The sequence below is a fragment of the Oncorhynchus mykiss genome, chromosome 6, assembly GCF_013265735.2.
Source record: "Oncorhynchus mykiss isolate Arlee chromosome 6, USDA_OmykA_1.1, whole genome shotgun sequence".
NCBI classification, from domain to species: domain Eukaryota; kingdom Metazoa; phylum Chordata; class Actinopteri; order Salmoniformes; family Salmonidae; genus Oncorhynchus; species Oncorhynchus mykiss.
In genome coordinates this window covers 50,456,990-50,472,330 of record NC_048570.1, presented here as the reverse complement: position 1 = coordinate 50,472,330, position 15,341 = coordinate 50,456,990, and the positions used below count along the sequence as shown (strand labels likewise).

Genomic DNA, 15,341 nt, shown 5'->3' with positions numbered 1-15,341 from the left:
AATTCTTGTTTGAGACTGATAAAAGGCAAAGAATAATTAATGACTGATTGATGACTGAAATGTAAGAGATCTTTAGATCTAAGAGTTAATTCGGAAGACGTAACTCCTTAAATAAACTTAATCCGTGGAGCCCCAGGTTATTAATGAGTTAATTGTTGCATGATTTAATTCAATCAGGTAATCAGGTCAATTAAACGTTAGGTAATCGATTTGATAAAATAGCACGTCATCACATTAAGGATACTAAAGACACAACACCACAAAAGCCTAATAAAATACTTCAAAACAGTAGGCTAACTGCATATCGGGTCTCTCACTGTGTGGTGACTTAAGTACCTCTTTGCCATGCAAATTAACTGAATCCCAAAAACACATTTCCACTGCATTTCAGCCCTGCCACAAAAGGACTAGCTGACATCATGTCAGTGATTCTCTCGTTAACACAGGTGTGAGTGTTGACGAGGACAAGGCTGTCTGTCATGCTGATTGAGTTTGAATAACAGACTGGAAGCTTCAAAAGGAGGGTGGTGCTTAGAATCATTGTTCTTCCTCTGTCAACCATAGGTACCTGCAAGGAAACACGTGCAGTCATCATTACTTTGCACAAAAGGGCTTCACAGGCAAGGATATTGCTGCCAGTAAGATTGCACTTAAATTAACCAATTATTGGATCACCAAGAACTTCAAGGAGAGCGGTTCAATTGTTGTGAAGAAGGCTTCAGGGCGCCCAAGAAAGTCCAGCAAGCGCCAGGACCGTCTCCTAAAGTTGATTCAGCTGCAGATCGGGGGACCACCAGTACAGAGCTTGCTCATGAATGGCAGCAGGCAGGTGTGAGAGCATCTGCACGCACAGTGAGGCGAAGACTTTTGGAGGATGGCCCGGTGTCAAGAAGGGCAGCAAAGAAGCCACTTCTCTCCAGGAAAAACATCAGGGACAGACTGATATTCTGCAAAAGGTACAGGGATTGGATTGCAGTCATTTTCTCTGATGAATCCCCTTTCCGATTGTTTGAGGGCATTCAGAAAAAAGCTTGTCCGGAGAAGACAAGGCGAGCGCTACCATCAGTCCTGTGTCATGCCAACAGTAAAGCATCCTGAGACCATTCATGTGTGGGGTTGCTTCTCAGCCAAGGGACTGGGCTCACTCACAATTTTGCCTAAGAACACAGCAATGAATAAAGAATGGTACCAACACATCCTCCGAGAGCAACTTCTCCCAACCATCCAGGAAGTTTGGTGATGAACAATGCCTTTTCCAGCACGATGGAGCACCTTGCACCTGCATTGCCAAGGGCTAAAATAGGAAGGACTTCTATTTCTGACGCAGATCGCGCTGCAAGTCCTGCCTCTCCCATCTCCTCATTGGTTTATAGAAGCATATTGATTGAAAGACAAACTGTTTTTCCAGTTGTCGTGGTAATAGTGAAAGTTTATGTAAATATGAAAGTTTAGATGCCAATCACCATATAAGTTCAAAGACGAAAAAAGCCTGGAAGGAGGAGAGGGGACTAGAAACAATTTGGTTGACCATTTTATGTGTGGATTAATTGTCGGAGTAGAGGACCTTGTGCATTTCAGGTAAAACAACAACCAAATGTTTTTTCTCAGGACAAATTAGCTAGCATGTGCAAGCTAGCTAGCTAAATTTCCATATATGTTTCATGTTTTTCGACCTGTCCCCAAATTAATGTAATTGGTTTAGAGTTTGTTTTGATATTTTAACCTGCGTGTCGTGATCGCGTTTGGTGTGGGGGGACAAAATAAATGTATACACGATGGTGCACGCGCGCAGCCGGTTTGGGTTCCGTGTGAAGCAGCAGACTTTGTGAAAGTTAATATTTGGGTAATTCTCAAAACTTTAGGCCACGACTGTACAGTTAAGGCGTCAGCTTATCTGAACTAACACTTCTGAATTTCTGTTGGTGTGCATTTTTAAAGTGCTGAACAAAGGCCTATCTTGTCGCAGCTCGTTTGCTTGCACTTGATTATACTTATACCATTTAAAAACGGCTCTAACGGCTCTAACAAATTTACTGAACATAAATGTAATGTTTGTGTATTGTTCAAAAGTCATGCCGGCATTCGTTATTATTGAAGGAAAATGCAGTTCTTATCGAGTTCCACAAATCCAAAAGGAGCCAGTAAAAAACATTTATTTAAACTAAATCAGCCGTGGTTTTTAAAAAGAGAGTAAATGAGGCTACCAGACAAGGCTCCGCTGAAAGCCAGGTGTAGCGGTGGTAAGGATTCACACCATGGGGCTGAAAGAAAAGCTCCACTGTCAGGACAGCTTTCTGTAGGCCTTAACAGTTTGTGGGCACCCTTTGTCATCCTTATTGTGCAATTAATGTATTGTTTAGTGTTGTGTCTTTTGTTGGCATGCATCTAAAATACAGGTTGAGTGTGTGGCACCATGATTTACATGCTAAAATCACCACTGCACAGGAGGAACCCTATGACAGCTTCCGGTGTATTGGTTGGGAGGGGGGGGGTAGCATTTCACTTAGTGTAATCAGTATGACATATAGCCTATGTTACTGTGCATGTAGATATGGTTGGCCTTGTTTGACAGGGCAATTGGACGTCTTTCAGTGATATTGCTAAACACACAAGCTGACACATTTCTCCAGGCTCTGAAAGACTACAACTGGGGTGGGGCGTTGCGTCAAGCTCTGGCCCCTTCCCTCCCCAAGGCAGAATTTTTTGAATGGGGGTGTACACTAACAATATTTTGGGCAAAACTGAAACTGAGCAGACAATGGCTTCAAGTGATTCCTCTAAACAAGGGTTGACAGTGGTTATGATTATGCACATGGATGCATTCCAAAATCACAAAATTATAGGCATGATGCAAGAAACGATTCCAAACAAACAATTGTTGGCTATGCAGCAAGCTAAGTTTAGTAGCTAACAGTGAGTGAGGAGAAACAATACAACAATTTAACTGTTGTAAATCTCAAACTGATACTACTAAAAAAAATATATATGCCTGTTAAAAACATGGCTGTAGCTAGATACTAACTACCTACTTACCTAGGTACATTTGTAGGGTCTGTTCATTGTGCAAAGGTTCAGGTTATGCCATATTTCTTCCTATTAGGCTACATATTGTTCTAAATGCAATCTCTGTGCCTACGTACTTTCACTAGTCTACCCTAATGTTGTTATGCTTGCTTAGTCTTATAGACTACAACGTGTGGTGTATGGGATTCTTTCTGGAGTGGATTCTTGGGAGAGAAACATAATTCCTTTGCCTGCATGTGTCATTGTAGCAAAACTGTATCCCGTGAACTGTATCCCTCTTGATGGACTGGACATGCTGGACTTCATGCAGAAGATGACTCGAGAGGACCTGAATGTCAGCTTGATCATGACAACACTCCAACAGCTTTACAAGTGTTCCCTGAACTTAGTGTTTCTTTGGAATAGCAATTTCATCATGACCACCTCTCCCCATCATCTGCTAACAGATGTTATCAGTTATCTTAGCTACAGCTGTGATTTAACACCAGATGTGATTTACCCAAAGATTTACGGGCGATGCAGTCTTGGTCCTCGGCGTAGACTGACGGATTACTTCATGAAGCAACAAAAAAGCTTTTTAATAATTGAGCATTTTCTAAAATTCAAATGGACACCCTGCAACTGGACACGGACATTTAGACTCCAGTTTCCACTAATCGAAGACAAAGACTGCATCGCCAAGCTAAGGATGGTAGAAAATTCTCTGTGCTACAACAGGGCCTATCCTGTAACTCCCAGTATTTTTTGAGTCATTAAATATTATACACTCCTGTATTTTAGATTGCCAAATCAACATTTGGATATATCTGAAACCAACATATTGTTGATGGTACAGCTCACATAAATACACTGCTAAAAAAAATAAAGGGAACACTAAAATAACATCCTAGATCTGAATGAATGAAATATTCTTAAATAATTTTTTCTTTACATAGGCGAATGTGCTGACAACAAAATCACACAAAAATTATCAATGGAAATCAAATTTATCAACCCATGGAGGTCTGGATTTGGAGTCACACTCAAATTTAAAGTGGAAAACCACACTACAGGCTGATCCAACTTTGATGTAATGTCCTTAAAACAAGTCAAAATGAGGCTCAGTAGTGTGTGTGGCCTCCACGTGCCTGTATGACCTCCCTACAGCGCCTGGAGATGCTCCTGATGAGGTGGCGGATGGTCTCCTGAGGGATCTCCTCCCAGACCTGGACTAAAGCATCCGTCAATTCCTGGACAGTCTGTGGTGCAACGTGGCGTTGGTGGATGGAGCGAGACATGATGTCCCAGATGTGCTCAATTGGATTCAGGTCTGGGGAACGGGCGGGCTAGTCCATAGCATCAATGCCTTCCTCTTGCAGGAACTGCTGACACACTCCAGCAACATGAGGTCTAGCATTGTCTTGCATTAGGAGGAACCCAGGGCCAACCGCACCAGCATATAGTCTCACAAGGGGTCTGAGGATGTCATCTCGGTACCTAATATGAGGATTCTGTGTTATGAACTATACCCCGTTACCATATATGTGATTGAATATTATCTGCTGTTAACTTGTGTGGATGTATGCATGTGTTATGCAACATAGCTGACTTGAAACATTGTCAACAGTTTCAGGGCCATGGGCCTTTCTCATGATGGAAAAATACAGAATAACATGAAGACAGGAACTGTGCAATGAGTTGGGGGGGGGGGGGGGGGGGGCACATTCAGAACGTAGTGTGCGAGAACAAACTGTCTTTTGTTAGATAACAGGAGCCAGGTGCGAGATAACGGTATCGAGCATGAGCGCATAGATATTCTTCACAGCAACAGTTACATCTATCAACTGAAGCGCTTAGGGGGCTGGGACCAGCCTCTACGCCAACAATCAACAATAGGCTGGGTGAGTTTAAACCACGCCCAGTCTCTACTCTGACAGGCCGGCTCGGAAGCAGGAACTATCTCTGTCAGGGTATATTTATAATATCTTTGTCAAGAACAAGTCAGTTCTCTGTTTGCCCTGCGAGGTGGGACAGAGAGCCCGTATATACGAAAATTACATTTACCACTTATTGCCTAGCTAATAAAAAAGACATAGTATTCAATCTGTGACTCATTGTCATATTTATCCTGATACCAGATTCAAATTGACGCAACTCTAACACTAATGGCAGTCAGGCTACCTCTGGCGAGCACATGGAGGGCTGTGCGGCCCCACAAAGAAATGCCACTCCACACCATGACTGACCCAACGCCAAACCGGTCATGCTGGAGGATGCTGCAGGCAGCAGAACGTTCTCCACGGCGTCTCCAGACACTGTCGTCTGTCACATGTGCTCAGTGTGAACCTGCTTTCATTTGTGAAGAGCACAGGGCGCCAGTGGCGAATTTGCCAATCTTGGTGTTCTCTGGCAAATGCCAGGGCTGTAAGCACAACCCCCACCTGTGGACGTCGGGCCCTCATGGAGTCTTTTTCTGACCGTTTGAGCAGACACATGCACATTTGTGGCCTGCTGGAGGTCATTTTGCAGTGCTCTGGCAGTGCTCCTCCTGCTCCTCCTTGCACAAAGGCGGAGGTAGCGGTCCTGCTGCTGGGTTGTTGCACTCCTACGGCCTCCTCCACGTCTCCTGATGTACTGGCCTGTCTCCTGGTAGCGCCTCCATGCTCTGGACACTACGCTGACAGACACAGCAAACCTTATTGCCACAGCTCGCATTGATGTGCCATCCTGGATGAGCTGCACTACCTGAGCCACTTGTGTGGGTTGTAGACTCCGTCTCATGCTACCACTAGAGTGAAAGCACCGCCAGCATTCAAAAGTAACCAAAACATCAGCCAGGAAGCATAGGAACTGAGAAGTGGTCCCGTTGTCACCACCTGCAGAACCACTCCTTTATTGAGGGTGTCTTGCTAATTGCCTATAATTTTCACCTGTTGTCTATCCCATTTGCACAACAGCATGTGAAATTTATTGTCAATCAGTGTTGCTTCCTAAGTGGACAGTTTGATTTCACAGAAGTGTGATTGACTTGGAGTTACATTGTGTTGTTTAAGTGTTCCCTTGATTTTTTTGAGCAGTGTATATTCTGTGAATCGATAAAGGCAGACACATTGAGGTTTGATCGAAAATATCCATATTTATTTTATGGTCCTTTATCCAGCTTCGGTACACTGGCAATGGTGTTTGACTTGGTGGGCTGTGGAAGCTGAGTGCTTAGGGGGAATGGTCTTGTCCCGTCTGTGGTGTACAGCCAGCTGGATAAGACTGCCGAAAGTGGTGTAAGGCTCGTAGATCTTAACCACAAACTGTTTGGACCTCTCGCAGAAGATTCGCTGGTAATGCACGTCCACTGGAAAGACATGGTTGTGTTGGTACCGTTTTACACTTTTTGTGGAAGGGACGTAGGGCAACACACCATTGTTGGTAAAAGTGTCAACCGATTGGGAGACAGACTAGTGTACCGTTTAGGGACAATGAGGGACATTGGCAGCTACTTTTGAGAGGAAAGATCATTCAACACAGTGAATGGGCTGGGGGGCTGCGGAAGGTGTGAAAAGTCTTAGTAGTGCAGTTCTTAAACAGTATGTATTTATTAAGGATCCCATTAGCTCCTGCCAACGCAGCAGCTACTCTTCCTGGGATACAGCAACATTAAGGCAGTTTAATGTATTGTTGTGAATGGGAGATTGAAAAGTGCTATTTCTCCTCAATCGATTGTTCTCATTCACAACAATACCGTCTATGTACAAACAAAACCCCTTCCTCACCTCAAAGACCTGTAAAAGATCTGTAAACCTCCCCCTGCCCATTGACTTTGACAGGTCATTCTTCTCAATAGTAGCAGGGGATTTTTGTAGACGTGTATTGTGTTTTGAGAATATACATATATATTTTATTTATTTAATAAAATATTTATTTTACCTTCATTTAACTAGGCAGGTCAGTTAAAAACAAATACTTATTTACATTGACGGCCTACTTTTCAGCAGGGCCCGTGGACGGACTCCAGATAACCAGTTTTTGAAAAGGTCAAAAGAGAAAAGGTACAAGCTACATCTAACTAGCTATAACCCCACAACACAAACCCATGCAAAAGCTTCCCAATTCATGTTTATGCCATGCTTACTGTAATTGAGCTATCTTAGTCGTCAACGTGTAAATATTTTTGCCCATTTACCTTCCCCTTGTGCAGAGCAAGGGGTTGGAAACACATGCTGGTGGAATCAAATAATGTACCACCTACAACAAAAACAATTTAAATCACCCCACTAATTGTATTGATCTCTATTAAATTGTCTATCTTAGCACACCGAACATGAACATTTCAATATTATCAGTTAGTTAGTTAGCATCACTACATTGGCAGAAAGACTGCTAGCCAGCTGAGAACCAACTTACCACCCATAGCTATTTATCTTTACTACCAACACACCGAGGGCGAGTTAGCTATTTCGACAATTCTATTTTTTTGTAACAGAGCGTTTTCCATACAAGTGTGGAATAGATGGCTACCAGATTGAGTTACTCTTATTTTCTAACGTTAGCTAGCTTACATCAGCTAATGTTAGCCCAAAAGGTAGAACGAACAGACAAACATGTTTACTCTGCAGAAGGTACCTAGCTAGCTACCAGTCTAGAAGTGACTACCATGGCATGCAAGAAAATGATTGTCAGAGCGTATTCAAAAGATAACTAGCTATATGATTTAGCTGATGGCTTTCAGGACTGTAACGTTACCTAGCTAACGTACCTAGTCCAGCTAATGTTATGTTACCTCTACTGCAATTGAAAATCTTATTTTCGAAGGGAGAAAACAATGGCACCGCATCACTTCTCAGGTCTCGTCGAAATGGATTCACTATCTGTTCAGCCTGAAAATACTACTGATAATCTTTGGTCACCATAAGCATCATTCGTGATAGCCGAAAAACCACTGGCAGCATTGGGGTAAATCGCTGGTTGGTAGAACGGTAACTCATTTTTGCGCTTATTTGTAATTAGCGCAGCCAGAAGGAACAAATGTTGCGTCAAGAAGCAGTGCGGCTTGGCAGGGTCGTGTTTCGGAGGACACATGGCTCTCAACCTTCGCCTCTCCCTAGTCCACACGGGAGCTGCAGAGATGGGACAAGACAAACTACCAATTGGATATCACAAAATTGGTGAGAAAAAGCGGTAAAATAATTACAAATAAGTTACAAAATGACAATGTATAAAATGCCTAGAGAAGTTCTGAGATTATTGCGTGTTGGCCGTTTTAAGTAAACAATGTCGTTTCTACGAATGCTGGACTTTGTGGATCGCTATGAACAGACGAATACACAGGAAGTAAAAACTTCCCAATTCTACCAGTGAAATGAAGATGCGCTCGTTCCAGCTTGGGGTTTGGATAAAGTTGATGTTAATGACAAAAACGTAATGTTGCTAATTTAGTAGGGACTAAATGCCATGGCAGAGCCAGGGTAAAATTCACCTTTAACTAATTTAACTAAAACTCCATTCCACCGAAGTAGGCTGAAATTTCAGGCCGTCTATTCGAACAGCTCTTACACTAAAATGGCATTATGTTCACAATTTTCCAGCATTATTCCAACCTCAGTGTGAAAATATATTTTAAAAAAACATGAAGTTCACTGACTGCACTGGGCCTTATCAAACTTGTATGCCATCTGTACATACGAATAAAATGGTTACATTAAGAGCCTAGCTGGTTAGCCACAGAAAAAGTGAGCAGCCTTCCCGCTAGCCATGATTGGCTGGGATGAGTGGGCTGGACATGCCGAGAGTTAAGTTTGGATTGGTCTGCCACATAGCACGCATCTGTCTATTGGAGCTGGTCAGTATGTTTAGGTAATCGTGTCAAACGCAGCTTTAAAAAAAAAGAAATTCCACATTGTAAAACTGCATAAACCTAATGTCAAGTTAAAGTGTAATGTTAGGTTAGCTTGCTGGCTCGCTATCTAACGTTATGTGTATGCTCTCCACTTTCTGGAGAACCGAGTTTTGAAAGTGGAATTCGAGTATGATAGCTAAGGAGATGGAAAAAACAACAGTCTGGATAACATCGTAAAACTAAGGCAACCATGCATGGCATCACACAGGAGAGGCGTCCAACCATGATGTATACTGGTAAGATTCAGATATTTCACGTTTCTAATTTTGACAGAAAGTGGTTTAATTTCAAGTGTACTGTTAACAAATTAACATTAGCTGGCTGGGTCACTAGCTAACGTTATGTGTATGATCTTATTCCTTGCATCTCAGACACATTTGCTTAGCTAGTTATAGCCATAGAATCTGGTTGGTTAACTACCTGCATTCATGCAGGGTAGTAACGTCATGAGTTGTGATTATGGTCCATTGTTTAGCTAGCTAGCTACATATCTTAACTAATTTTGACAAAGTATTTTAATTTCAAGTTACAGTGTACTGTTAAGCTAGCTAGCTAACATTAGCTGGCTGGCTTGCTAACTAACGTTACGTCATGCATTGGGATTCATTGTTTACCTAGCTAGCTATCTAGCTAAATTTCTTAACAAAGGTCTCGCGTCAGTGTGCCAGAGCGCAGAATAACTGATGCCTTTTTGAAAGCACAACACCCGTTGAATATGTCTGGTGTCAGTGAACTTCGTCAACAAAGTATTTTTAAATTGTTGCCAACAGCAGTTACAGTCACCAACACTCTGGATAACATGAAAAAAGCCTAACCAGCTCTGTTAGGGCGAGTAAAACGGTCAGAGTGGGGTGTTCTCTCATACGTGTCTGGACGTAGCTAGCCAATGTCAGCCAGTTAGCTTAGGTGCTTGACTGTCGTGAGGTCAGAGCTCTTAGAACAACCCTACTTATTGGCCAGAGCGTCCAGTGCGCGCTCTGAATGCGAAACCACAGATAAAGTGAGTAATGTTCAGTGAGCTGTTCTTTCTCTCTCTCTCTTAGATGTCTGGAAGTAGCTGGCCAGTTTGTACAGAACTGGGATCAACCCTCAAAGAGATGTGTGGCTAAGGCTTAAGAGGGTGTGAACAATGCTGAAATGGGTGTAGACAAAGAGGGGCTCTCCTCTCCAATAGTAGTACCAAAACATTGAAAGACGGTTCTCTCAATAACGAGTTGATCAGCTTTCAAAGCATAATTTCTTTCCCATTGTTTCCTCAAATGTAGTGTATGATAACCATTTCGTAGCTCTGAGTTTCTACTTTTATCCAATGTAGAAAAACTGAAATTCAAATGTTGCTACATAAGACCGAATACAGGTGGTGAGTCACATATGCTGGGCTAATTATTGTCGATGTGTTAACAAAGCTGCATCTACCCATGAATTTCACACCGCGAAAGACCCCCCCGAGACAGAAAGTGCAGGAAGATCTCACTCTGTAGGAGCTGGATGCCCTGAGAACACCCCACTCCTCCGGGGGTAAAGGGCCTTACCTTATGAACACTCTTGGGGTCCTCTAGCCATGAATAGTACATCTCCTCCACATAATTGGAGCTTGTTCCATTGAGGAAAGGCTCGGCAGCCACAGGCGCGGTGTAGCACCTAAATGGCTGAAAAGTCCTTGGTACGGCCACACGCCTCTGCTGTGAAAAGTTCTGAGCAGTCTGAGAGGCTGTCAGCGGCCGCAGCCGGGCAGCGCAAGTCCTTAAGCGATGCATCGCAGTCCTTTAGCACACAACTCGCCTGTCTCTCCAAAACAATCACAGAGAGGGATGGAGACTCCTTTCACTTCAACCAAACTGCAGTCAAATGATCCACAGGAAAACTTTTTCCAGGGGGCCTTTGGTTTTCGCTTGTCAGCGGTGTTTGTTTCCTAACCTGCAAAAGATTGAGAGGTTGTGTGATTATATAGGCAATGTGTAATGAGTTAACAGAGTGAAAGGGACAGCCTGATGCATAAAAAAAAACAGGGTAAAGCAAACTTATGTCACAGCCAGCACCTGCATATACACAGAGTAATAACAACTGTCAATATTAAATTGCATTATTGGTTTTAAGGGAATGAAAGTACTATTTAATGAGTGTCATCACTGATCCTCCAGGGATGTGAATACTGCATGCACAATGTTGAACTGTGTTATATTTGCTTTACTGGTCAAAGAGATGACTGAGCGCTCTGGTTAATGCGAGTGTTGGCAATGTTAGTCTAGTATGTGTTTTGTAGCATCAGAATATTCATTACTCATGACAATATACACAGGTTGGGCTCAACTATGCCGGTGCAGCTGGATGTGAACTGTTGGGCATTTGCAATAATACATGGCCAATTTAAGCAGTGAGTTGTGTAAAAAATAGTAATATGCGGGTGGGCTATGAAGGACACAGGGATTCTCATGTTTACCTGATCGCTAAAGTGTGTTATTCTAGACAGAAACTGATATGTTTGTCTTATCATAAGCAGGATAAATTGATGGAAGGGTAATCAGTCAGTGTAAAATGAATCTGCCTGCTTATTTTCCTCATAAAATTGAGGCAACTACTCCCACCTCAAATTAAATACAGGAACCTGCTCACATGAGTGACAAGCTAGCATGCTTAACTAGCTACTTCTTGACAAGTTAGATATCATGTTAACTAGTATGGAAATAGCTGGAGAGAACATGTTATGTGTAAAGAAAAAAAGGTAGTTAAGAACCCATTTTAACAATATATGAGGTCTTCCTGTATCTACAAGAACATGTATCCCTTCCTGAAGCTACACCTATGTTTTGAGCATATCCATACTTGTAACCTAACATAGCAGGACCACTGTGAAGCAGGCAAGAATAACTAAGTACTTCCGGGTCATGGATTTTTAGAATCCTTCAGAATAAAATTCTTGACCTGTATACTTTGTAAATTAATAATTAGGGTGAAAATTATAGAAAATGTGCACAATTATCGATATATTTTATACTAGTTATCATAAAGAATAATTTAAATTATATGATAAGCGATAAATATTTTTTTAAGTATTTTTTGTTTTGTGAAAATTGTGCATATAGGCTCTGTATTTAAATATAATTAAATACAAATTCAACAAAAAATAACTTGTTGATGCCTTTGAATTCATTTTTAGAAACACAGGTTTTGCCAGTCTGTGGCTTCAGGCTAATGCGATGGTGCCTGGAGAGCCGGCCAGCAGCGGAGTATATCCTCTCCACACTTGCAGAGCCACTTGGGATGTGTAACACCATTTTTGCCAGTCTTGCCAGGCTGGGCAAAGATGAAGATTATTTTTCTATAGGTAGGCCTAAAAAGGTTTTTAGGCTAAATAACTCAATCAAAACAGAAATCTCCTTGAACGTGGGAATACGCCAAAATCAATAATGGCCTATTGTATAGATAATAGAACAAAACGTTTATAAAAATCGTTGCTACAATGACAATTATCTACCCACCTAATTTATTTTAGCATGCGCAGGTAGTAAGTACACCATCATACTTTTGGGATAAGTGTCTTTTCAGATCCCACAATGATTCTTTAGTTGTGGACACTCTTGCTCTTTGTCCTCAACTTTGTAAGGACACCTTGATATAACTCCTGTGTGTTTTATCAGTTTCTTTATGAAAATATTTAGCGAACTCCATGACCGTGGCTAAAGCAATCTAATTCCAACAGCATGCGTTTCCAACCCCTAGCTCTGCACAAGGTGAAGGTAAATTGGCAAAAATATTTACAAGCTGACAGCTAAGATCGCTCAATTACAGTATGAAAAAAAAAAACATTTAACTTGGAACAACTAGCCCACCTAGTGTCCATTTAAAAGCACAACTAATGATGGAATTGAACTCACCCCTAGGTGGCCCATAAAGGGTGGGAAATCAGCTGAAAAGCAGTAAATTTGGCAAAATGGACTCTGAATATATGGTTTGTTGCTGTTGCATTTTATTGTGTTGTAACATGCGGTTGGCTACCTGCAAGGCCTGGGAAAGGATAAGATAGTTGGTTGTGGGTGATTGGTGTTGGCCTATGTATTATAGCCAAATTAAGAGTTTCTACTAGAGGTCGACTGATTAAATCGGAATGGCCGATTAATTAGGGCCGAATTCAAGTTTTCATAACAATCGGAAATCGGTATTTTTGGAAACTGATTTGGCCGTTTTTTCTTTTTTTTTACATCTTTATTTAACTAGGCAAGTCAGTTAAGAACACATTCTTATTTTCAATGACGGCCTAGGAACTTGCTGCCTCGTTCAGGGGCAGAACGACAGATTTCCACACAGTCAGCTCGGGGGAGTTAATCTTGCAACCTTACAGTTAACGAGTCCAACGCTCTAACCACCTGCCTCTCATTGCACTCCACGAGGAGACTGCTTGTTATGCGAATGCAATAAGCCAAGGTAAGTTTAGTAAGACAAGCAGTCTCCTCGTGGAGTGCAATGAGAGGCAGGTGGTTAGAGCGTTGGACTCGTTAACTGTAAGGTTGCAAGATTGAATCCCCCGAGCTGACTGTGTGGAAATCTAGCATTAAACTTATCTTATAAAAATCAATCAATCATAATCACTAGTTAAACTAGTAATATCGTCAACCATGTGTAGTATCTAGCGTGTCCTGCGTTGCATATAATTTATGTGGTGTGTATCGTTGCTCCAATGTGTACTTAACTATAAACATCAATGCCTTTAAAATCAATACACAGAAGTATATATTTTTAAACCTGCATATTTAGCTAAAAGAAATCGAGGTTAACAGGCAATATAAACCAGGTGAAATTGTGTCACTTCTCTTGCGTTCATTGCACGCAGAGTCAGTGTATATGCAACAGATTGGGCCGCCTAATTTGCAAAAATTTTACGTAATTATGACATAACATTGAAGGTTGTGCAATGTAACAGGAATATTTAGATTTATGGATACCACCCGTTAGATAAAATACGTAACGGTTCCGTATTTCACTGAAAGAATAAACATCTTATTTTTGAGATGATAGTTTCCAGAATTGACCATATTAATGACCTACTACCTGTATTTGTGTGTTATCATGTTATAACTAAGTCTATGATTTGTTAGAGCAGTCTGACTGAGCGATGGAAGGCACCAGCAGGCCCGTAAGCATTCATTCAAACAGCACTTTGTGCGTTTGCCAGCAGCTGTTTATGACTTCAAGCCTATCAACTCCCGAGATTAGGCTTGTGTAACCGATGCGAAATGGCAAGCTAGTTAGCGAGGTCCACGCTAATAGCGTTTAAAACGTCACTCGCTCTGAGAATTGGAGTGGTTGTTCCCCTTGCTCTGCAAGGGTCGTGGCTTTTGTGGAGCGATGGGTAGTGCTGCTTCAAGGGTGGCTGTTGTCGTTGTGTTCCTGGTTTGAGCCCAGGGAGGAGCGAGGAGAGGGACAGAAGCTATACTGTTACACTGGCAATACCAAAGTGCCTATAAGAACATCCAATAGTCAAAGGTTAATGAAATACAAATAGTAGAGAGAAATAGCCCTATAATTCCTATAATAACTTCAACCTAAAACTTCTCACCTGGGAATATTGAAGACTCATGTTAAAAGGAACCACCACTTTATATGTTCTCATGTTCTGAGCAAGGAACTTAAACGTTAGCTTTCTTACATGGCACATATTGCACTTTGTTTTTGCATTATTTAAACCAAATTGAACATGTTTCATTATTTATTTGAGGCTAAATTGATTTTATTTATGTATTATATTAAGTTAAATAAAATGTAATATATATTTTTTAATAAATTGGCCGATTAATCTGTATCGGGTTTTTTTGGTCCTCCAATAATCGGCATCGGCATTGAAAAATCATAATCGGTCGACCTCTAGTTTCCACTCTATAAATTGATGTGTTTTGGTAAAAAAGTGTGTTTCTTAAACATAAAGACAAAAATGTCTATACCTTTCAGCTCTTTAATACTAGGTTTGGGCATCGTAATACCATCAAGGGATTTACACTATTACCAGCTTAGTACACAAGGGGGCGCCCAAAAAATGCCAACAAGCCCATTGGGCATCTATTACCAGAATGCTAACAAAATTAGCACAATAGCGAATTTCCAAGGAGGTTGTTAGTTTGACATGCTAACGAGGGAATCCAGCTCATAAAGTTATACCTATAAGTAGAAGCTATTTAAATGTAATTGTTTGGTGATTTTGGACATTTACAAGCAAATGTGAAAGAGATAATATGCAAATGAACAATGATTTGACGCATTAATGGCTCTCCAGCAGCATGTCTACAACCTGTGTCTTTGTGGAGTCTGGAGTTGCTGGTAAGTGAATGAGCTTACAATGAAAAGGCATTTTTTTCCAAAATTGATGCATTGCTATCACATTTCTAATGTTTAGGCCTATCAAAGAAAGCTACATTTCCTAATGTTTTGCTTAAAGTTAATCTTGCAATTTACCTGA

General features: G+C 41.4%; 1 protein-coding gene across 3 annotated transcripts in view; it reads right to left on the bottom strand.

Moving 5' to 3' along the window:
- The window catches only part of ogdha (oxoglutarate dehydrogenase a), a 70,374-nt gene that overhangs the window by 41,559 nt on the left and 13,474 nt on the right, over nucleotides 1-15,341 (bottom strand). For all 3 annotated transcript variants that reach the window (XM_021606722.2, XM_021606719.2, XM_021606721.2), the window contains exon 2: nucleotides 10,426-10,810. In XM_021606722.2, coding sequence (XP_021462397.1) covers nucleotides 10,426-10,650 — 225 coding nt within the window. In that variant the 5' untranslated portion in view covers nucleotides 10,651-10,810. The remainder of the gene's footprint in view (nucleotides 1-10,425; nucleotides 10,811-15,341) is intronic.